A 24,519-nucleotide genomic window follows, 5' to 3' on the forward strand; every position below is an offset into this window, starting at 1 on the left:
TAATATAGATGTATGTTCACTTCTCAAGAAACCCAGAAAACAGGAGTTTGAGCCAGTATACAGCAGGTGGAAGCTAGTAGCGGCACTAAAATGTGACTATTTTAATTTTTAAAGGGGCCTATGTACTAAAAATCCCTGAAGCGCCGCTATTTTTCTCATTGTACACTGCAGAGGGTATACTAATGTTTACAGGATTATTACTGCTATGTACTATACGGTATACATTCAGGAAGCTGGCTGACGCAATGCCAACAGCCGGCTTCCTGACCACTGAAACCCGGCGAGGGTTAAATGACAAGAGTCGAAATCTCGATGCCTGTCATTTTACCTACGCCGGGAGGCCAGAATCCCGATCGAAGTGCATATACCCAGCAGCTGCAGAGAGCAGCAACCGCCAGGGAAGCCTGCCTTAGCAGGGGGGACTGATCATCAGTCTCCCCTGACAAAGTAGGTATGGCCAACAATAGTGGAACCATCAATGGTTTCATCAAGATTGTGCCATCGATAGTAAACATATTGATGGTTAACCCACCGATGGCCATCCCGGGCAGCGAGCTCTGCTCAGCTCGCGCCCGGAGCCAAGCTTCTCCTGCCGCCACTTCACCAGGTACCCACCGCGATAGCTTACCCGGCGCTGGAAACAAACACTATCCCAGCGCCGGGCACGGACGCTGTGCTGATGCTGGGATCAGACACTTGATCCCAGCACGGCTTTCCACAGCAACAGCCAATGAGAGTCTCTGACTCTCATTGGCTGCTCTAACAGACAGCGTTATGTCTGTCTCTGCAGGGGGACGCGCTGTGCTGCAGCCAGCTGTCAGGGACTGGCCACAGCACAGTGCGTCCCCGGGTACTTTAAAAAAGTGAGTCCCCATTGCCCGATATCGGATAAAATACACATACATATATACACATACACACAATCAGGCTGCACTTGTAGAATAGAAAGAAAAATTCTTAATTTGTCAGCAATGGTGATTCTTCATTGCTGACATTTTTCAATAAAGGAATTTTTCATATATATTATATTTTGCATACCTTCTAACTGTCCCCATTTCAGCAGGACAGTCCCACTTTTTGGGCATTGTACCACTCTACAAACTGCAGGCCACAGTCGCGCATGTACTCGTCATCTGCATTGTGACAGAAGACCATGGGGGCTGCTCCACAGCTCCTTGAGCTATAGCCAAACCCCCAGTATGATGAGAACGGAAACATGATACGCAGCCCCATCCCCAAAATGTGCTCACAAAATGGCAGGGCTGAGCATCAGAGACAAGGGAGGGGGGTGCCAAATTACTGCCTTGCCCCAGGTGACGGCCCTGATCTGGGGGATGGTGTAAGCCAAGAGACCAAACTTCAAAAAACAAAGCTTTTCAGAGCTTGGTACATAGGAGCCAGACAGCAGTCCCCATTGACATTAATTGGGACTGCGGTCTGCAGCGGCAATTAGCATTTTGCAAGAGATTTCAGCGAACCTCCTGCATTTGGCTGTTGTAACATAGCAGTGATACATAGAATTATGCAGAAACTGTATACTTTTTTTTTTTTTTTTTTAAACAAGTCTTAAGAAATAGGCCATACTTGCCGACAATCAGCTCCCTCCTTCTGGGAGGGAGCTGATTGTCGGCTAACAGCAGGGGGGGGGGGGGGCATGTCTGGATAGTTATGGCACATTGAGGTTGAGCTTGAGGCAAGGTCGCGTCATTGTGGCTCCGCCCCATCTTCACAATGCCGTTATTTTCGTCATTGTGAAGCAGGGGGCGGGGCCACGATGACGCAATTCAGCGCGAATCGCATCACCAGCCCCTCCGCTGCGGGGATTTTTCGTTTATTCTGGGGGAAGGTCGGGGGGCTTGCCTGCCTTTCCGGGGGGCCGAGAGCGGCACCCAATATTCAGGAGGCTCCCAGCCAAATCGGGAGGGTAGGCAAGCCTGAAATAGGCCCTTAAAGTCTGAGGTGCTGTGCAGCAAAATGTGCCCTAAAAGTAAAAAAGCAGCATGGATGCAATCTTTTACACCCATTTATAATAATCATAGCTTAAATAACTGGTCACAACAAATACATGCAAGCAGAGCTTCATAACATACAGTATAGTTATAAGAAATATAAAGATATTCAAGTTCTTCTTAACCATCTGTTGTAGGGGGAGCACAAATCAAAGTAACCAGTTCATTATACAAAAGACGGAGAAACAATTAACCAACATAATGCCTCATACAGGCCATTTTCTGTTTCTGTTAGAAAGGTTAAAAACAACATAGTAGTTGTTACTAGTGTCTGGAGCTGACTGCAGACTTCCAAAGAGTTTAATCACAGTAGATGCACAAACAGAGCGCTAAGCATTAAAAAAGAAAAAAACCTAGAACACAAATGAAACCCTGCAAAACCGCTAGTAAAAATGGGCAAAGTATGGTGACGCTACGAACAATAGTTCTATAATCAGACCTATTTATTTACATGTGTTTCACAATTGTTAAATGCTAGGAAAGTGCATGTGATAAATGCCATTGGGTATGGGGCCTTACACATCTAAGTAAAGTTGGGTACACACTAGACGATTTTTTTGCATGATTTGGCAGATTCCAAAAGCATCATACCGACAAATCGTGGAAATCGGGCAGTGTCCACAGACGATGACGATGCATATGCGCGGTCCAGCGGGTCCTTGGTCATATCCTCAGATCTTCCCTATATGCAGTAAGATCTGGCAATCTCGTTAATGATTTGGCGCAGATAGTTAGGTTGTTGGTCAGATGGCAGTTTTATGCACAATATCGTTTGTCCAGGAGTGCCGGGCAACTCAAGGGAAATCTTTGACAACATTGCAACGTTTGCGAGTCGTCTAGTGTGTAGGCACCTTTAGTGTGTCTGTCATTGATATGTATATTACCACAAGTATAAAACATAATTGATGGCAGAGGAAAGGGACAGGAAAAGCTAGATTGGGGGGAGGAAATAATCTTCCCAACTATTAGTTATGACATCATAGTAGGAGAACTGGGAGATCCTTCTAGGAATAAACAAATTGCCGGAAAATCTCCAAGTCTATCATTCGTTAGAAATCTATTCGCAAGATGTTAATAAGTGACTAAAGGTCACTACCAAATAGATTCACGGATAAAATGATTAATGAACAGCTGAATAGAATTCAGAAGCGACTCCAGAGCCATTTTTACATTTCTATTTATAGAAAAACAGGTCATCAGAAGAGAGCAGTGGCAAACACAGGATTTCTATAGAGGGGTTTCAAAATGCTTGATTTTAAAGCAAGTGTAGCCAGTCCATGAAGAGGGCACAATCAGCACTTAACCAGCTATAACAATACATCATACGAAGTGTATGTAATAATTTGGACATATGTAGGACCAGCTATCACAGTATGCCATTATATGCAGAAGTAGGACTGTCCTGTCTGAGCTCAATGTTTTTATTTCAGATGTGGGCTCCATTCCAGGTTCAGGAATCTGGGAGGGCAGAAAAAGAACCTTGCACTGCCCTGGACATATATGTACAGATTGGTCTCCTTATGCACTGGATCGTGTTAAAGTTTACAGTATCAATAATTGCCCCTATAGATGGTCTATATCAGTGCACCCTTAACAGTGCATGTTTACCAGATCTCCTAGTTGGTGCACAGGTGTATTAATTACTAGCTGACACATTTTAAAAGATCACCAGGTGGTGCTAATTATTTCATTTGTGACACTGAGGGGGATCTTAAATAAACATGCAACTTTAGTATCATATGCTATTTCTATTGTGGTCATCATGGTGTGAGCTAGGGAGGGGGCTTCCAGGCAACTGTAAACCCCCTCCCCCCGCGGTTACACTATGGAGAGGGTGTGAAGCCCTGAGCATGACCTCCTCTGCACAGTTCACAAATAAGAGCATTAAGGCTCTTACACATCTTCTACGTTCTCCTTGCTTTTAACAGTGTTCTTGACATGGTCTCAAACCCAGCAGCATAGTAGAGATTCATTAGGCCCGAGGATCTGGAGGAATCGCACACGTTAATATAACTTGTGTTATCTGGGAAGAAAACCTCACTTGTTTTTGCTTGCACCCCATAGAGATGTATGGTTTCCATTTAATGTTATTAAAAAAAAAAAAAAAAAAAAATTTCTTCTTCCAATTTTGATTGAATCTGCATTTGGAAGCCCAAGACTAGGCTTGAAGTGCAGAGAGCGGATAACACAGGAATATGTGGATGTACATATTCCTTCAGCAATTCACGAATATATGCATGCTTATGCATTTTATTTTCCTGCACAGCAATTTAAAGTATATAGAAATAATTGAGAATATATAAATTAGTTGTGCGAGTTGCAGAAGACCGTATTTGTTGAATGGCCTCATGCCTAGAGAGGATAATACCTTCCCTGGTCTCTAAAGTAAGCAAATCTGTGTCTGATGCAGCAGTGTGTCAGTGTGTACAGAACAGCAGACAGCAAGTCTCAGTTTTTATAAACAAAAAGTTAAATCAAGATAGCATTTGTCTGCAATAGTCAGAGGTGAAGACTAGATGAACAATTATGACATGGGAACAGAAAGAGAACACCGAATAGTGTCAATATTATGGTTAAGACACCCATAAACAATTAAGGCCTAGCACGTACGAATATTAAATAAATTAATATTCCACATTGGGTTAACTGGAGGTATAGCCAAAATGATAGTATAAAACTCAGCAGAGAGGGAAGGGGGAAGTCGGAGGACAAAGGAGAGATGGCACACAACAAGAGTCTGGGGGTGCTGGTGCCGTAGGTATGTATGAAATTGGCTGACTGGTATGCTGCACTGGGTGTCACAAATTTATTTTACATGTATTCCCTACTGCTGCTAGTAATGTTTTTGTTGTAAGTCTGCAATGGCAAAATACATGTATAATTACACTGTCTTTAAGTAAAAGCATTGTCATTTATTTTAGAATCTGTATTTGTGTGAATTATTCCATTTCTCTTTGTGACGGGTAAGGTTTATAAGTAATCTAGAACACATTGCGTTATCAGTGCATAATTAGCCCAAAACAGATCACCCAGTTTATCAAATACATAGGGATAATTATCAATCCAGCTTTTCATTCAATGACAATTCCAAAGAAAACAAAGACACAGTGTATTCAGCAGCAGGCTGTCACTCTGTACACATCCCGTTACTACAGAGGCTGCCAACAAGTAACCAGGAAGATGCTCTCCACTGCCAAAGCAGTCAGGGGGGCCAGGTGCCAATTTCAGCATGCTTACAGTTCAGGCTGAAATATGTGGATTCTATAGGCTAATATTTGCAAACATTCAAACTGCACCCCACTTATTTGGCTAGCCAATTATTTTGAGACCTCACAAGCAGTAATTTGAAAATAAAAAATAAAAAATACACCTAAGTTGCTAAAAGTATAGGATGTTACGCTCAGGCTTAAAGTGCAATGCACATAATTAGCCAGGTCACTATTCTAGAGATCTAACCATTTTTGGAAAAGGCGTTCCCTCGAAGAACAAATGGAAAACTTGCCACATGGGTTTCCCAGAAAAGGTTTAGAATTTGGAACACCATGCATAAAATAGAGTGGCAGTTTCAAAATAAGCCCTGTTCTGCCCATTGCCTCAGACATTGACCTACCTTATCTAGCAGTGCTCCTCACAGTGATGTGGGAGGGGTCACTCAGTGATCATCAAAGCCGTAACTAGGGTGGTGCGGCCTGTGCCAGGGCACCGCAGGGCAGGGGGCACTGTTTGGGCCTGTTAATTTTCTGTTTATTATCATTCTCACATGTAGCTTCCTCTTATTTCATCCCCAGCATCTCCTGGCCTCCCCTATCTCTTTCCTGGCCCTTCCCCATGAGGCCATGACCCTTTTTTGGGTGCATTACGTCTCCATTTGCCAATGCTCTTTCTGGCACAGAGCACCAAAAAGTCTAGTTATGGCTCTGGTGATCATGTCTGCATGCATACATCCCCAAGCAGCAGCAATTATATACTTATTTGCCTTTCTGGTTTTCAGAAGTTTCTGGATATACAGTGCATCCAGAAAGTATTCACAACGCTTCACTTTTTCCACATTTTGTTATGTTACAACCTTATTCCAAAATGGAATAAATTAATTTTTGTCTTCAAAATTCTACACACAATACCCCATAATGACAACGTGTAAAAAGTTTTACGATTGTTGCAAATTTAATTAAAAAACAAAACAAAACCTAAGATATCACATGTACATAAGTATTCACAACCTTTGCTCAATACTTTATTGATGCACCATTGGCAGCAATTAGAGCCTCAAGTCTTTTTGAATGATGCCACAAGCTTGGCACACCTATCTTTGGGCAGTTTCACCCATTCCGCTTTGCAGCACCTCTCAAGCCCCATCAGGTTGTATGGGAAGCATCGGTGCATAGCCATTTTCAGATCTCTCCAGAGATGTTCAATTGGATTCAAGTCTGGGCTCTGGCTGGGCCACTCGAGGACATTCACAGAGTTGTCCTGAAGCCACTCCTTTGATATCTTGGCTTTGTGCTTAGGGTCGTTGTCCTGCTGAAAGATGAACCGTCGCCCCAGTCAAGAGCAGGTTTTCATCCAGGATGTCTCTGTACATTGCTGCATTCATCTTTCTCTCTATCCTGACTAGTCTCCCAGTTCCTGCTGCTGAAAAACATCCCCACAGCATGATGCTGCCATCACCATGCTTCACTGTTCGGATGGTATAAACATAACGCCTGGCATTCACGCCAGAGAGTTCAATCTTTGTCTCTCATGGTCTGAGAGTCCTTCAGGTGCATTTTAACAAACCCCATGCGGGCTGCCATGTGCTTTTTACTAAGGAGTGGCTTCCGTCTGGCCACTCTACAATACAGGCCTGATTGGTGGATTGCTGCAGAGATGGTTGTCCTTCTGGAAGCTTCTCCTCTCTCCACAGAGGAATGCTGTAGCTCTGACAGAGTGACCATCGGGTTTTTGGTCACCTCCCTGACTAGGGCCCTTCTCCCCCGATTGCTCAGTTTAGACGGCCGGCCAACTCTAGGAAGAGTCCTGGTGGTTCCGAACTTCTTCCATTTACGGCTGATGGAGGCCACTGTGCTCATTGGGACCTTCAAAGCAGCAGATATTTTTCTGTACCCTTCCCCAGATTTGTGCCTCCAGACAATCCTGTCTCGGAGGTCTACAGACAATTCCTTGGACTTCATGCTTGGTTTGTGCTCTGATATGCACTGTCAAGTGTGGGTCCTTATATAGACAGGTGTATGCCTTTCAAAATCATGTCCAATCAACTGAATTTACCACAGGTGGACTCCCATTAAGCTGTAGGAACATCTCAAGGATGATCAGTGGAAACAGGATCCATCTGAGCTCAATTTTGAGCTTCATGGCAAAGGCCATGAATACTTATGTACATGTGATTTCTTAGTGGGTTTTTTTTTTTTTTTTATTACATTTGCAAAAATCTCAAATTTGTTTTACACGTTGTGGGGTATTGTGTGTAGAATTTTGAGGACAAAAATGAATTTATTCCATTTTGGAATAAGGCTGTAACATAACAAAATGTGGAGAAAGTGAAGCGTTGTGAATACTTTCCGGATGCATTGTAAGTTTTTAAAGATAACTGACCACATACAGATGTACCCAGCTAGTTTGTTGCTTATAACGCGCCACTCAGGCCTCCTGTGTCACACCATGGAAAGTTACGTGATGGCTGTACTGTGGCGTACCATGGTATTCTACAATAAAAGATAAGCCATGGCATGTAATACACTGCTTAACCTCTAGGTGGCGAGTGCTCCACTAATAAAATTTGTACTGCGGTGGGATGTTGAAAGAAATGCTTTTAGTTCAGTAGAGTTCTTTAAAATAACTGAACTTTAGTTGCTCTGTCATTATGTAATGCTTAGTGTGCGTCTTCTGGTCAATGTTAGCTACTGTACGGCTGCTTTATTGGGACTCAGTACAGTAATATGCATCTACTGTAGGGTAACTTTCGGGGACAGGTACTTTGCAGCACAGTAATAGAGATGTGTCCACATATCTATCCTCCGTGCGCTACAAGTTGCTCCACACAAAGCGCAGGAGTGCTGTGTGACTCGGTAGCGCCAGGGCCGGATTAAGGTCTGTGGGGGCCCCAGGGCAACAAACATGTGGGGGCCTCTATTAAATGCGACGAACTGGGGGTATGCGCAATGGGAACCTCAGTAGTGTCAGTGCCCACAGTAATGGTGCCCTTTATGCAGTACACCCAGTAGTAGTGCCCCCTGTAGTTATGCCCCCTGTGTGTGCCCAATAGTAATGCCCCCTGTATAAATGCCCTCAGTAGTAATACTCCTGTAGTTGTGCCCCCAGTAGTCATGCCCCCGTGGTAGTGGCCCCAGTAGTCATGCCCCCTGAAGTAATAACCTCTGTATAAATGCCACCAGTATTAATGCCCCTGTATTAGTGCCCCTAATAATAATGCTCTCTCTGTAGTAGTGCAACCTGTAGTTGTGCCCCAGTAGTAATGCCCCGCCTTCAAGTAGTAATGCCCCCCCCATAGTAATACCCCCCAGGAGTAATGCCCCTTGCAGAAAAAAAAAAAAAAAAGAGCTATTACTTACCTTGGACACCGCTGCTGCTGCAGTCCACGCCACTCGGCTGCTCCTCTGCACCATGGGAGAGACGTCATGATGTCTCTCCCATAGTGCACTGTGTGAGCCGGAGCCCGGAGTTCACGAGTGAGCTCCAATCTCCGGCAGCCGCTGCAGGGAGGTAGCCGGGCGCCCGCTGGTTACAATCTCAGCGGGCGCCTGGAAAGTGGAGCATCCCTGTGGCGCCGGGGTTAGATTGGCCGGAGGAGGCGGAACTTGTTCCGTCTCCTCCGGTTCACTTTAACCCTGATGGGTGTGGGGGCCCAGGGACGATTGCCCGTTGTCCCCCCGTTAATCTGTCCCTGGGTAGCGCCAGGGCCAGATTTATGCGTCTTTTTACCCTGAAATGCGTGTTATTAGCACAAGCAGCTTCTGCTGATTAAAATGATATGCAACATGCCTATGTTCTGTGAGCCAATATGGGTGGTAGTTATAGTCGCTATTAGTGTAAATTAACGTTTCGCATGCAGATACACCCAAACTGGCTCACAGAATATAGGCATGTTGCATATCATTTTAATCAGCAGAAACTGCTTGTTCTATAGATTCGATTCACTGTATGATTCAGATGCATTTGAAGCTAAAAGTCGCATAAAAGACGCTCGCGCTACAGAGTCACGCCATGCCATAACAGAATTCACGCACACCACCAAGTGATTTATTTTTAATTTAGTAATGAAGATTCAAAAGAACAAAAAAAAACAAAAAAAAAACAAACCCTCCCCGTCCATGATTTAAACCCCAGACCCTAAAGTGCAAGGTGCAGACCTTACCCACTAGCCTACACACTCTAGCCACGTTGAGAGCTGCACCTGTCGTGTATGTGATGTGAAGTGTGCAAATTAAAGCAGGCAATGTGTACAATGTCAATAGCGGTCTCAGCATGCGGCAGCATTGAATAGAAGCGAATGATGGTGGGAGTGGGCCATACTATGAGCTCAATGGAGTTGAACAGTAATTGTGTGATGGTGGGGGGAGGTGGAGAAGGAACTTGGATGGCCATACACAGAGGAGGAAGGGAGAAGGGAAGTGCAAAGTAGTGTATTTTAAAAGTATTGAACCTGACATCTCTCTTTATGAAAAACTTGCCCCCTGTTATGTGTACAGTACAATGTCTACTGTATAGCATAAATGCCAAGTGGTGGGATGTCGAGAGAAATGCTTTGAGTCTAAGGTCACAGGAGTGCTGTGTGACTTGGTAGCGCAGAGCGTCTTTGTACCCTAAAATGCGTCTTATTAGCACAAGCAGCTTCTGCTGATTAAAATGATATGCAGCATGCCTATGTTCTATGAGCCAGTACAGGTGTATCTGCAAGCAAATCACTACATTAAAGTGTTATAGTCGCTATTAGTGCAACTTAACATTTCCCGTGCAGATACACCCGAACTGGCTCATTGAGTATATGCTGCATATCATTGTAATCAGCAGGAGCTGCTTGTGCTATCAATTCAATTCGCTTTATGATTTAGATGCTTTTGAAGGTAAAAAGTTGCATAAAAGACGCTCGCACTACAGAGTCACGCCATGCCATAACAGAATTACACACCACCAAGTGATTTCGTTTTAATCTAGTAATGACTATTCAAAAGAAGAAAACAAAAAAAACACAAAAAAAACTCCCCTTCCATGATTCGAACCCCAGCCCTCAAGGTGCAGACTTTACCCACTAGCCTACACACTGTAGCCATGTTGAGAGCTGCACCTGTCGGGTAGTGTACCCAATCATAGCTTCTGTCAGTCAATCATCGGGCGGTGATACAGAAAATGCATTGGAACACTGACACATGTGCTGTGTAGTTTAGGAAAGGTGACACCTGGTGGACAAAAAGTTGTCTTACACGATGACTTCTTTCCAGTTCTACACTACGTTCCGTTAAGAAATATTCTGTGTGGCGCGAGATGCATGGCACGGTATGGCTGTATGGAGTAACAAACTAGCTGGGCACATCTGTACCTATATATATCTCCCATCTTGTTTTCAAGTGTTAAAATCCCTTATGTGTAATATCTTGGATTATGGGCAGAGATTGTGCTGGAAATGTTCATATACATTGTTAAGCTCTTCAAACTTTTCCCGACAGATATGTTGGCCAATCAATTGATTGGCCAATATATCTGGTGCGCGTCGGCCAGTGCATACCAACGATACGTCTGAACGGCATCATTCACAGACATATCGCGTCGGCTTAGCTGCACAGCTGATGGCAGCTATATCTGTCCTTCGGCCAGTCGCCCATACAGATGCGGCAGAGGCCATGTGGGGGGAGAGGGGAGGGGAGGGGGGAGGGGGGAGGGACACCCCCCCCCCTCCCCCCCGGCCAGCAGGACCTGCGGCCAGAAGCAGATGATGGTCGTTCAGTTTGTATGAACGACCATCATCTTCAGATATATCTGCAGATCTCTCGATCTGCAGATTTATCTGTGCATTGTGTACCCACCTCTAGACTTGCATAGTTTCACTCTAACAGGCAAAAAGTTCAAAGGATAAAGTGTTTGCAGGCTGAGCAAGTCTTAGTCTGAAATTTACTGTATTTAGCACAGGGAAGATGTATCTTTACATATAACTGATCATTTTAGGTTTAGCTGTCAGGGAACAAAACAGACAAAACAGAATGCTCAAGCATACAGTTTCACAAGAGCACTCACTGAAAAGGGTAACGTGGCTCAGCCGTTATCAGCAATGGCAGAAACATTTAAGGACAACACCCTGAACAGCAAGCCCAAATACAACCCTATAGAACTGACAAACATCTAAAAAAAAACAAAAAACTTGAGCTGTAGCCACAGGTCAGACAGAACACCACAGATACTAAAAATGCAGGTTTCAGTGGATATGGGCAGCACAGACGGTGTAATGGTTAGCATTACTGCCTCACAGCACTGAGGTCGTGGGTTTGATTCCCACCACGGCCCTAACTGTGTGGAGTTTGTATATTCTCCCTGTGTTTGAGTGGGGTTCCTCCCACACTCCAAAAATATACTGGTAGGTTAAGTGGCTCCCAACAAAAATTAGCCCTGGTGTGTGTGAGCATGTGGAAGGGACTATAGATTGTAAGCTCCACTGGGGCAGGGACTGATGTGAATGGCCAAATATTCACTGTAAAGCGCTGCGGAATATGTGTGCGCTATATAAATAACTGGTAATAGTAGTAGTAATAATAATAATAATAATAATAATAATAATAATATGAAAAAGGTAAAAAACAAAAATCATGCTAAGCTTACAGGCACCATCACCCACAATCAGTGGGGGCCCCAATGGCTCTAACAGTCCTATGACAATGTCAAACAGTTGAATGTGAAAGGGAAGTGCATCAATACAGTCAACTTCTCAGCCTAGGCCAGTAAAGGTGCCCATACATCTGAGGAAATTTCCGATCGCCCACCATCGATGTTCAGAGATCCGTCGCCGGATCGCTGACGATTGTGATAATTTTTTGATCGCGATCCGACAAAATCCAACATGTTAGGTTTCTGCGATCCTGCAATCCTGGGTTGCAGCATCGCGGCAATCCGTCGCAGATGTATGGGGCCTATAACATGTACAGCACCAAGAGGAGTGTGAGGTGGGACAGCTTGTACCATCAGGGAGGCCAAACTATTGTAGATGAGGCAAATGGCAGCTGTTTTGGACTGAGGTTAATCTATACAATTTATATATTATCTTTCCATCTATAAAATCCCACACAAAAGGCTTCAGGATTGCCTATGCAAAATAGTTACCTTTTTAAGTCACAAGAATTATTATTATTATTGCCAGAAATTTATATAGGGCACACATTCCGTGGCACTTTACAGAGAATATTTGGCCAGTCACATCAGTCCCTGCCGCAATGGAGCTTACAATCTATGTTCCCCACCACATGTCCATGTACTTACACACCAGGGTTACATTTTTTGTCAGGAGCAAATTAACCTACCAATACATTCTAGATTAGCAGGAGTAAAAAGTGTAGTCCCACATAGAGGTATTAAGACCACGTCATGTATCGAAAAGGTCCTTTCCTAAGATGCCTATTAAGGTATTTGGGGCTTTAATCAGCCTCAGTGAAGAAGTTGTTCCGAATAATTGACACAATATTTTGTTTCTCTCAATGCTTTTCCCTACTATTTAGCAAAATAGTTCTCAGGGACAGCAGTGGCGTTAGTCCCAGCAGGTAGCCTTTTTGTTTGTCCAAAATGACTGTCCTGCACTGCACATGCCCCATCTCCTTACAGTGTGTGAATAATATATATATTATATATATATAAATCTCCCAGCGCTTGTAAGCCTTATGGTGGGTGCACAGCTGAAAGAGATCTGCAGATCAAGTGATCTGCAGATATATCTTTAGATGATGGTCGTTCATTCACACTGAATGGGGAGGAGGAGGAGGCAACCTTAGCATTTCCCTTGTGTATATGAGCAAACAAAATGACTGGTGGCAAGCAGTCCACAATGCATCAGCGGAGCAGAAGTCTAGTCTGAGCTGGTGACACCAAGTTCCCTTCAGCCACGGATTCAATGTCACAGCACACTGGGCGGGCAATAGCCTTGTCAGTAGCAGGAACCATAGTCCTGTGCACTCGAGATCCCGGTTACAGGAGGTATGTAGGCCCGATGCAGACAGAGAGGGGAGTGCCAAGGAAGACAGGTAGGGACTCAGCGGATGTCACCAGAATTGTACAGTGCGAACAAGGTAGCTCGATGCCTTTTGGGGATGGGATGATTCCAGCAACTGGTAGATTTAACTTCCCCAATTGCATATCTTTAAGATTAAAAGGGAAATCAGTCGTAAAATTAAATCCAATCCTTGGGACACCTCCAGCCCAATATAGTAAGTAATGCAAATGCGTTCCAACAGCCTAGCTGGAAACCACTGCACTAAAATCACTGGGCCCTCAATCATGTGGTCCCTCCCCCATCTAAAGAATAATATGGAGAAAAGACTATCTCCAGCTCAGAGAGTAGTATATTGTTACTCACTGACCTACAAACATTACAAGGAGATTGTTTACATAACATAGGAAGCACACAAGTTATCTAAACACGTAAAACTTTTATTATCAAGGTGGTTAGAACTAGTTGATACTATATCTGTAGAGCCATAAACATAATTCAGATCTCTAATGAAAGAATAGGCTACTGTTCTCTATTGCCAGTGCAAAGCAGAGTGCAACCAGGATGTACTAAAATTAAAATGCTGCTGTAACTGGATGACCTAGCCTCCGCTAAGTGGCCACAGATTACGGTTTATTTATACCAGTTATTTATATAGCGCGCACATATTCTGCAGTGCTTTACAGAGGGAATACTCAGCTATTCACACCAGTGAAGCTTACAATCTATATTCCCTACCACATGCTCACACACACTAAGGTTAATTCGCTCCCAACAAAAATGAACCCATCTGTATATTTTTGGAGTGTAGGAGGAAACCGAAGTACCCGAAGGAAACCCACGCAAGCACAGGGAGAATATACAAACGTCGTATTGGGGATCAAACCCATGACCTCAGTTCTGTGAGGCAGTAATGCTAACCATTACACCATCGATCCCACTGGATCATGGGGTATAAGAGATTCCCTCTTACCATCAGTAACAACCTATTACTGACTCCGCCCACTGCACCACGGACGGGTAATACGCTGTCACCATCAAACTCCTACAATCGGCGATTGGAACCGCTTATGTACACCCAGGCTCCTACATGGACACCTGGAATTACTTCTCCCAGGATCCTACGCCACCACCTGGAACCGCCTCTGCTGTGTGTGCGTAGACAAGCTGCGGCCACACCTCCTGATTGGTTTCGGCTGATACCTCCTGATCCCTCACAATGGACTAGTCCCTACTCGGTAGCTGGCAGAGGGCTTGAGCTTGGAGACACTGGGCTCAATCCAGAACAGTCAGAGAACGGAATAGCGTTTGGCGCAATTCTGTTGTCACAGGATACAGATGCAGCTGTCAAAGTCAAGATGTTTATTGCTCATAAAGGACTCCATTTACTACAATCCACATTTGTAATCCAGATTGTCGTGTGATAGTATCGATTGAATTTGCAATGCGAATTCAGACAATATCATAGGGATTTACTACAAATCCCTTGCAGGGACAGCGCTTGCAATAAAGCTCTGTCCCTGCGAATCCCCTCCGCACACTAGTCACGGTATTTTCGCAAACCATACCGTGACAGTGCCCGCACATGCGCCAACCGGCCGCCGCTGCTACCCCCCCCGTCGTTAAGCCCCACCCCCCGCCGACCCCCCTCCTTAATAGCACTTACCTGCAGTCATCAGTGCTCCGGTGATGTCTTCCATGCCTCCGGTCAGCTGATATCCCATACTGCACTGGGACCCGATCACCCAATGACCGGACCGCAGTGCACCATGGGAGAACAGCTGACCGGAGGGAGAACATCACCTGGAGCCCCGACCACCGGTCCCTGGAGTCAGGTAAGTGAATTTTTAATTTTTTTTTAAGCAGAGATCAGCTTGCGGTCTGTTTAGACCACACAGCTGATCACTGGGACCGGCTCCGGGCTCTGCTCTGCCTTTTAGAGCAGAGTAGGAGCCCGGTAACCGGGGGAGACCCTGGATATCGCCACCTCCAGGTGGCGTTATTATCACAGGGCTTTCCCCGGTATTTTTTTACAATTTATTTTTAGTAACTTTGGTCGGATCACATTTCCCATTTTCCGATCTGCTTACTAAAAATAAGTGATACTTAAGGGTTGGAGTAGAATTTTACGAATTCTACTCCAATTGCCCTGTAATAACTATAGGTGATACTAAAATAATGTGAAAAGGGTGTGGAAACACTCTTTTTCACTTTATTTTAGTAAAAATAATGTTAATAAATAGAGCCCATAGTCTCCCCTTGGCTTAGGAAGTACAGCATACAGAGGTTCACAGCAGTACAATTCTTCCTGATGTCCAAAAAGATGCATATAAACCAGGCTCACAGGCCTTCATTTATCCTAATCCAATACACATTACCAGAGGGGGTAAATCAGCCCTGTGGTTTTTACACAATCAAGTTATGTGCATATGCCTAGCATGCACAAGACATGCTCACCTTTAACATTGTCCCCTATGGACAGTGGGGAGTGGTTACTCCTCTGTGCCTAAGCCCACCCGCAGTGATCATCAGGTGCCGGCAAGTCTGGAATTAAAAAAAAATAAAAAAATAAAATAAAATCTTCCCTATAAAAACGTACTTCCAGGATTCTGCTGAGGGGGACTTAGCTACCTCCTCTACCTGAATCTGGGCTCCAGGACAAGGCAGACAAGATCCCCAGCCAGCAGTCTCCTGGCCACCAAATGGATGCTTTTTGGCGCTCCCTGAAAATAATTAGCTGGCTGCATTGGCCAGCTCCCCATGCACCACCTTATACCACTTTCAGGCATGAGTTTGCATGGGAATGCAATCAGTTTCCCTGGATGGGGCTGGGACATCCAGCAGCCGACACAGAGCCTAGATCCCCTGGTCATCCAGGGAAACAAAGTTACATGCAATTTTACTTTAAAAACATAGATTTAAAAATGAGCGATATGGTAAGAACTTACCCTTGTTATCTCGCTTTCTTCGAAGTCCATAGGGTCCACAGGGTTGACCTTGGGGTATAGGTTGGGAACCAAATCCGGGCACCAAGCAGTTAAAGCTTTCAGATCCCAGGATGCACTGGGTCCACTCTCCCTATAACCCCGCCCCCAAGCCAGAGGCACCTCAGTTTGTAAGTAGCCAAAAGCCGGAGGAGGAAAGAAAGAGAGAAGACTGGAACACTCAAGTACCATACTCACAGAGAAGGAGACGGGAAACTGGTGACCAGTAACACAGCCCATATGAAGCCAGGTGCGTCAGGGCGGGTGTCCTGTGGATCCCATGGACTTCAAAGAAAGAGAGATAACTAGGGTAAGTTCTTACCATAGCTCTCATTTTCTTCTTCAGGGTCCATAGGGGGTCCACAGGGTTGACCTTGGGGATGTCCCAAAGCAGTCCTTATAAGGGTAGGGATGCTCCTGTAATGAGAGGAGAATCCGTCGCCCAAAGGAAGCATCCTGAGAGGCAAAGGAATCCAATGTATAGAACCTTAGAAAGGTGTGGACAAAAGACCACGTGGCCACCTTGCAAGGCAGAACAGCCGAGGCACCACAGCCAGCCGCCCACGAGGGGCCCACAGCCCGAGTAGAATAAGCATCAACAGAAACGCCTTCCTATGTGTAGGCCCCTGAGATAGACATACGAAGCCATCTAGCCAAATGTCTGTTTATCGGCAGGCCATCCTTTCCTGTGAAATCCATAGACTACAAAATAAGGAGTCTGATTTCCTGAAGGAACTTGAACGGACCATGTAAAGCCAGATAGGCCGGACCACAGTCAATGAGGCCACCCCAGCCGAGAGGACTGGGGTGGCCTCTTATGGTATCGTACATGCCTTATCGTATCGCAGGTACGATACCATAAGAATTAGATATGCCACTTACTGTGGTAGATACCAGCAAAAGCTGGCCTATGCGCTCTAAACATCCCGATGATGACAGAGCCAGAGAAGCCACAGTAGGGACGCAGTCAAAGACAAACTTTCCAGGTCCAGGGAAAGGCAAGGACCCTGAGACAACAGGTCCGGATATTGAGGCAGCAGGAACGGAGTGTAGATGGGGAGACTCCGAAAATCTAAGTACCAGTGACGTCTGGGGCAATCTGGAGCCACCAGCAGAAGAGTACGTCAGTCTCGATTGAACTTCCGAAGACATCGAGGAAGAAGGGAGACCGGAGGAAATAGGTACAAAAAAATGGAAGGTACACTTCACTGACAACGCGTCACCGAAGGTTGCTTCAGTACCTCTAGTTCTGGACTCTAACACCAGCAGTGTGTGATAGAGTCAGAAGGCCATGAGGACCACCTCTGGAAGGCCCCCGCTGCTCAGTCCCTGGGATGCACGTCATGACAGCTGAGGAAGTCCACTTCCCAATGGAAAACTCCCTGAATGAACACTGCAGAGATGGCCGGGAGGAAACCCTTGGACTGTCAGAATGTGTGACATTCTGGTCATTGCTGCCAAACTACGAGTGTCTCCTAGATGTAAGCCACTGTTGTGACATTGTCAGACTGAACCTTTACAGGTTTACCGTGAAGTATGTGATAGGCTAGAGCGAGGGCCCAAGACAGCTTAAAGTTCCAATAAGTTGATTGGCAGGGTGGAATAGACAGACGTCCAACTGCCCCGAAAGATGTGCAGACCGGTCACTTTGCCCCAGAGACTGGCGTCCGTTGTAAGGATTACCCTAGATGATATGCCCATAGCCACCCAGATGGAGACAGATGCACCTCCAGAGAGAGCATAATCATCTGAACAGTGGTCCGATGGAGAAACCCGTTCCATCTGGAGAGGATCAGTTTGTGCAAAGGCCTGGAATGGAACTGAGCATATTCCACACTTCCGAAGGTAGACACCCTGGATTCCAGAACCCGCAGTACAAAGTGTAATGACACTTGTCGACTGTGGAGACATCCGCGCACTCGTAGTTGAAGACTGAGGATCTTGTCTGACGTCAGAAGGATTCTCAGATTGGGAAACCAGCAGGGCTCCCAGATGAATCATACCCTGTGAGGGATTCAGGGAGGACTTTTTCCCCGTCGATTAACCATTTGTGCTTGTGAAGGAAAGCAATGGTTAACTTGAAATGGCTTTAAAGTACCTTGGTGATCCTGCTAAGAGCAGGAGGCCGTCCAGATACTGGAACAGTCGGATACCCTGAACAGGTGGGCTGTCATAAAAGCCATAAATCTGTTAAACCCTGGTGGGGCAGTGGACAGTCCCAAGGGCAGAGCCAGAAAATTGGAAGTGTTGCTGTGGCACAGCAAATCTGAGCTAACGCTGATGAGAGGGCTCTATAGGTATGCATGCGCCCGGCGTCTATTCTCCGGCGGTGACCGGGTCACTGCACATTTCTTCACCCGCGGGACACTGCGACCCACGGGTGAAGACAGTTCCCGCAAGCTGTTAGGGCAGGGCGCTTTTTGCCCTCCTTCTGGAGGGCAGGGCGCTTTTTGCCTTCCAGAAAGAGGGCAGGGCGCCGCGCCCCGCTAAAACAGCCTAGCGGGAACGCTACCTGAATATTCAGCAATACCAAAAAGTCCCCAGGTTCCAAATCTCGGATGATGGAGCGTAAGGGTTTCCTCCTGAGCCTAGGCACCTTTAGGAACTGGTTTAGGGATTTAAGATAGAGGATAGGCCAATGAGGACCATTCGGCCTCTGCACCAGAAAGAAAGTAGAATAACCAGTCCCTCGCTGAGATAGTGGGGCTGGTATAAATACCCCTGCCTACCGCAAGGACTGTATAGCTTTCTGGATTTGTAAGGCCTTGTTCGGATCTGAAGAAGGGCCTGTGTAGCAAAACATGTGGGGAGGCCGTCTGAGCAATGAGAGGGCGTACCCGTGAGAGACTTCAACTCCTACCCAAGCATCCGTGGTGACTTGACACCAGCACTGGGCGAACTAAAAAAGTCGGTATCTTACTCTGGGATCCCCCAGATGAAGACCTGTCCCGTCAGGCTGAAGGTTTGTCCTTCGGTTTAGAAGCAGGTGGCGAGTATATTTTTTGGCGCCCCTTTTACCGTGCCCCTGGTAGTGGTCCCCCCTGTACAGTGCCCCTTGTGCCCCCAGTAGTAAGCCCCTTATATAGTGCCCCCAGTATTAGTCCCCTCTGTGCAGTGCCCCCGTTAGTAAGCCCTTATATAGTGCCCCAGTAGTAGTCCTCCTATGCAGTGCACCCAGTAGTGGTACCCCCTATGCAGTGCTCCTTATATAGTGCCCCCAGTAGTGGTCCCCCCTGTGCAGTGCCCCTTGTGCCCCCAGTAGTAAGCCCCTTATATAGTGCCCCCAGTATTAGTCCCCCCTGTGCAGTGCCCCCATTAGTAAGCCCTTATACAGTGCCCCAGTAGTAGTCCCCCTATGCAGTGCCCCCAGTAGTGGTACCCCCTATGCAGTGCTCCTTATATAGTGCCCCCAGTAGTAGTCCCCCCTGTGCAGTGCCCCCAGTAGTAAGCCCTTATATAGTGCCCCAGTAGTACACCCCCCCCCCCTATGCAGTGCCCCCTGTAGTGGTCCCCCCATGCAGTGCCAATAGTGGTACCCCTTATGCAGTGCCCTTTAAACAGTGGCCCCAGTTGCAGTTCCCCCCTATGCAGTACTCCCAGTATTGCCCTTTATATAGTGCCCGCAGTAATGGTCGTCCCCCCCCCCCTTGTAGTGCCCCTAGTAGTAGTCCCCCCTCTTGTAGTGCCCCCAGTGGAGGTCCCCCCCGTGTAGTGCCCCCAGTAGTAGCCCCCCTATGTAGTGCCCCCAGTAGTAGCCCCCCCCCCCCAGTAGAGAGACATGTATAAAAAAATAAAAAAACGAAACACTTACCTGAAACCCCGCTCCTGCTCCTGCCGCTGCTATCAGCTCCTCAGTCTGTCCTCCCGGGCCGCTTTGCACCATGGGAGAGAAGTCATGACGTCTCTCCCATTACCCACTGCGGGAGCCGGAAGATGGCTCCGGCATCTCACACTACACATTGATCGAGTTTGATCTTCAAAATGGGAAAACATCTGGATGAGAGTTTAAATCGTGAGAGTATTTCTAATTGTGAAAAACATGTGAATTTGCATGTTCTCAGACGATTACATTGGCAGAGTTTAAAAAGTATGAGAAAACTCACGTTTTCTAAACTCTCACCCCATTACATTTGGCCTGAAAAGTCATGTGTGTGACCATAATAAACCTAGGTAACAAGCAATTTTTTGACATAAAATTATTCAGAAATTACAGTTTCTGCATAATTGTATGTATTGTTCCTATGTACTAATAGCACAATGCAGGAGATTTCACAGAAATCTACAGCAAAGTGCTAATTAGCGCTGCAGATCGCAATCCCTTTTATTGATCCCTATGTACTAAACTCCAAAAAGCGAAGATGGTGTAAACTATTGTAAGCCTATGGGGGCTCCAGGTGCAGGAGAGAGATCTTTCTCTCTTCCCCGCAGCCCCTAGGCGGTTCCAGAAGCAGATACGTGCGCATGCGCAGTGTCATCTTTCCCCACATAATTCTTTCACTTCTGTGAAAGACTTCTCCTAAAAATACCGGGGATATAACTCGCTGGGACAGCGGTTACCGCAACCCCGTAGTACATAGCCAGGATATTTTTATTAAAAATGAAAATATCCCTGGCAAGTTAGGTACATAATAACGACAGTACTGCGATTATTAGTACATAGACCCCATAGTCTCAATGGGGTAGATGTATGAAAGCGGCACGTTACCGAGGCGCAGCAGGAAGCACTACCGATGAGATGTAAGAACATCTCATCGGCCGGAGAGGGGGAGCGATAACTCCCCCCTCCAGCGCTACCCGCTAGAGGGAACAGCGCATCAGCCTAGTGCTGATGCCCTGTGTCTCTGTCTCGGCTGGCTCCATTGAGCATGCGCGGGATCTCGCAAATATCGCAAGATCCCCGCGTGCAGCCTAGAGCGCTGTCCCTGCTGTGGGTATAGGCTAGCGCCGGGCTGTAGCTGTCGATAACGACAGCTACAGCCGGCCGAACGGTCATGCAGCATGACAGTTCGTACATGGCACTGCCGCTCGGCGCTGCTATCTTATAGATAGCAGCGCCGATAATGACAGAGGCAGATAACGCCCCTGTCATTTACCACCCAGACCCCCGATCATACATCGGGGAGAAGCGGTATCAGCGCACATAATGTGCGCTGATACCGCTTCTGGGCTTCATACATCTCCCCCAATGACTTCTAAAATCCATAATAACTGACAGCATAGAAAATGCATGATTCCTTCACAAGTTTCTGTACTGAACATTGAAGCAATTACACCAGATCTCACTGTTAACACAGATATACTTTACAGGGTTATACATAGATTGACATAACTTGTAACTGTAAAAGCACTGCAGAATATGTGTGCACTATCTAAATAACTGGTAAATAAACTTGTGTATGTTATCAAGAGACATCTGCTAAAGGGATATCTGGCACAGGTCAATGTTCTGTAGATCACTACGGAAGTTAGAGACCCACCAGAACATCATTTCAGCACACTCTATATAGCACTTTCTCTATTACCTAAATCTGCAGCTGCAATAAACACCCAGAAGAAAATAGTACATATTTTATATATATATATATATATATATATATATTCGCAATGCTCTAAACATTGCACACAGGCACCTGCTTTCCAGATTTGTGGAGCTTTCCAAAATAATAACTGGGTCAAACATGAGCATAGATGATCTAAGACAGATGTCAAGAAATAGCAAAAATAAGTAACCTGCAAAACAAGGCACAAGATGATTGTGGTGTGACCACTGCGCTACAATGCTGCTATTGCAGCTTCCCTGCGGCGATATAGCACATGGTTGGCATTCTGCCTCTGTGCGGTGGAGGTGGCTGCTGGGTGTGTGTGGGGGGCCGGGTGGGTGCTGCTGCGTTCCCTCTCCAAGTTGCTCTTTGGGACAGGTCATGGCGCGTGATGGCGCTGACGCCGTCTGCGCTTGTTCTGCCGCTAATGAGTGTCGTGCAGCTCGGTGCGGTTGCTGTGCGGCAGCGCCTTATAGATAGATAATAGACAGACGTACCTCCCTGCGCTGCTCCTTCTTCTGATCGGTTCACCCGGGTCGGGCTTTCTGCCCGAAGTCCCTCTGCTTTTACAGCACGGAAAGCCACGTCACAAGGAGGTGGGTCACCAACACACCCACTTCACCCTGCCGGGAGCTCCTCTCTCATTTGAATTTCAAGTTCATCGCAGGATAATGGATGTTCTTTAATTTGACAAATAGATTCCTAAAACATTAGCACTAAATAAAGCCCCAGTGTCCGAAATTTCGACCCACATTTATAAATGCTGACAATAAATTAGTATTTCTCACATTATACATATATATATATATATATATATATATTTCGTACAGGATCTAACATATTCTATACTCTGAAAATGTATGCAAAGGAGTTCTATGGACTATGATTTGTGTGTGATAACATCTGTACTTTCCTCCTAAAGCAGAGCAGCTGCATTTATTTATGAGGCCACTTGTAGGGTGTCCTTGAGAGATGTAAATAAACTGCTGATATAACTGGAAACATTTATAAAACAAAATATACTACAGCAGGATTTTTTTTTATTGATATATAGGGGGAGAGAGATAAAATTGTGGAAGATAATGTACCAACCAATCAGATCCTAACCGTCATATTTCAAACTTAGGGGAAGCTGTATCAAGCCTTGTAGAAAGATAAAGTGGAGAGAGATAAACTGGCAACCAATCAGCTTCTGTCATTTTTCAAACAAAAACAAAGGGGTCTATGTACTAAACTTTGGAGAGAGATAAAGTGAATGGAGATAAAGTACCAACCAATCATGTCACTTTACAGGCTGTAAGTTTGAGAAATTACAGTTAGGAGCTGATTGGTTGGTACTTTATCTACTTTCCACTTTCTGTCTCTCCAAGGCTTAGTACATAGATCAAACAGCTTTTAAAATGACAGGTAGGAGCTGATTGGTTGGTACTTTATCTCTCTCCACTTTCACCAAGGTTTGATACATCTCCCCCCACAACCTGTAAAATCTAAGTTAGAAGCTGATTGGTTAGTACTTTAACAAATTGTATCTCTCTTCAAGTGAAAGACAATTGGTTCGCCGGTTGGTCAGAAAAGACTGCTGCAGATTACAGAGAGGTACAACATGAGGAATGCATTGTCTGATCTTACATACAGTCCCGTTACTGTCGGGTCAGTACTGGTGCCATCACACAGGCGCGGTCCTGAGGCGCTCCTTGTGACATTAGATATAGGAAGATTTATTGTTTTGTTTCAGACCTGTACATTAATGTGGGCTTGTGGGCTTCCAATGCAAACCTTTGCTTTACAGTCCCTGCCTGGCTCTGACTATGGGAGTGAAAATAAATGTTACTTGTTGTTAGCAGGCATTTAATAATGCTCTTTACTTTTGTTTTAAATTTTAAAAAATCATTGCTAAATTCATTGTCTGAACATTTTTACTGATTCCATAATGCAGTGTATCATAACCTATAATAATGATGAAGTGTGGTGATCTTCTGGAGTAAACTCTTCATCACCACCATGCGGTGTCCCACAGGGTTCTATACTAACTCCCATGCTTTTTGCAGTATACATGCTATCACTGGGTGAAATAATCAGACGTCATGGCCTTGTTTACCACTGCTATGCAGATGATACACAACTGTACCTGTTCTTTGCTCCAGGTACAAATGACCCAATAACAACCCTAAATGGCTGCCTAGCTGAGCTTCAGGAGTGGATGAGTGCCAGTTGGCTGCGACTGAACCCTGATAAAACAGAGGTTGTTATGATAGGTCAGAGGACAGGGCTACAGCATTGCCAATCAACAGGACTTATGCTTGGGGGATCAGAATTACAAAACACTAAACATGTGCGGAATCTTGGTGTTGTCCTGGATAATGGCTTGACACTTAAACATCAGGTATCAGCCACAATCAAATCCTCATTCTTTCATCTGAGGAACATAGCCAGAATCAAGCACTTAATTCCCTCAGAAGATCTGCCTAAAGTCATACATGCATTTATATCATCACGCCCAGACTACTGCAATGCCCTCTACCTCGGTCTCCCAGCAAAAGAATTACACCGCTTGCAGATGGTACAAAACGCAGCTGCCAGGCTATTAACCAACCAGCCCTGTTCCAGCCACATAACACCCATTCTCTACTCCCTTCACTGGCTGCCTGTCAGATGGCGAATTGCTTTCAAGATTGGCTTAGTAACTTACAAAGCCCTTCATGACCATGGCCCAGGGTACCTGAAGCAGCTTCTGATTCCCTACTGTCCCACTCGATTACTGCGATCCGTTGACGAAGGACTATTAA

The 24,519-nt window shown here is 45.6% G+C and overlaps 1 protein-coding gene across 3 annotated transcripts in view; it reads right to left on the reverse strand.

The window, feature by feature from the left end:
- Positions 1–22,308, reverse strand: part of SUOX (sulfite oxidase) — a 54,941-nt gene extending 32,633 nt beyond the window's left edge. For 2 of the 3 annotated variants that reach the window (XM_088473140.1, XM_088473139.1), the window contains exons 1-2: positions 22,231–22,288; positions 15,667–15,753 (exon numbers count right to left, since the gene is read on the reverse strand). In XM_088473140.1, coding sequence (XP_088329266.1) covers positions 15,667–15,675 — 9 coding nt within the window. In that variant the 5' untranslated portion in view covers positions 15,676–15,753; positions 22,231–22,288. Of the gene's footprint in view, positions 1–15,666; positions 15,754–22,230 lie in introns of all 3 variants that reach the window. The other variant, XM_088473138.1, reaches the window with a different exon arrangement.
- Positions 22,309–24,519: the final 2,211 nt, after the last annotated feature.

Source organism: Taudactylus pleione, unplaced genomic scaffold (assembly GCF_031769625.1).
Source record: "Taudactylus pleione unplaced genomic scaffold, aTauple2 ptg000130l, whole genome shotgun sequence".
Lineage (NCBI taxonomy): Eukaryota > Metazoa > Chordata > Amphibia > Anura > Myobatrachidae > Taudactylus > Taudactylus pleione.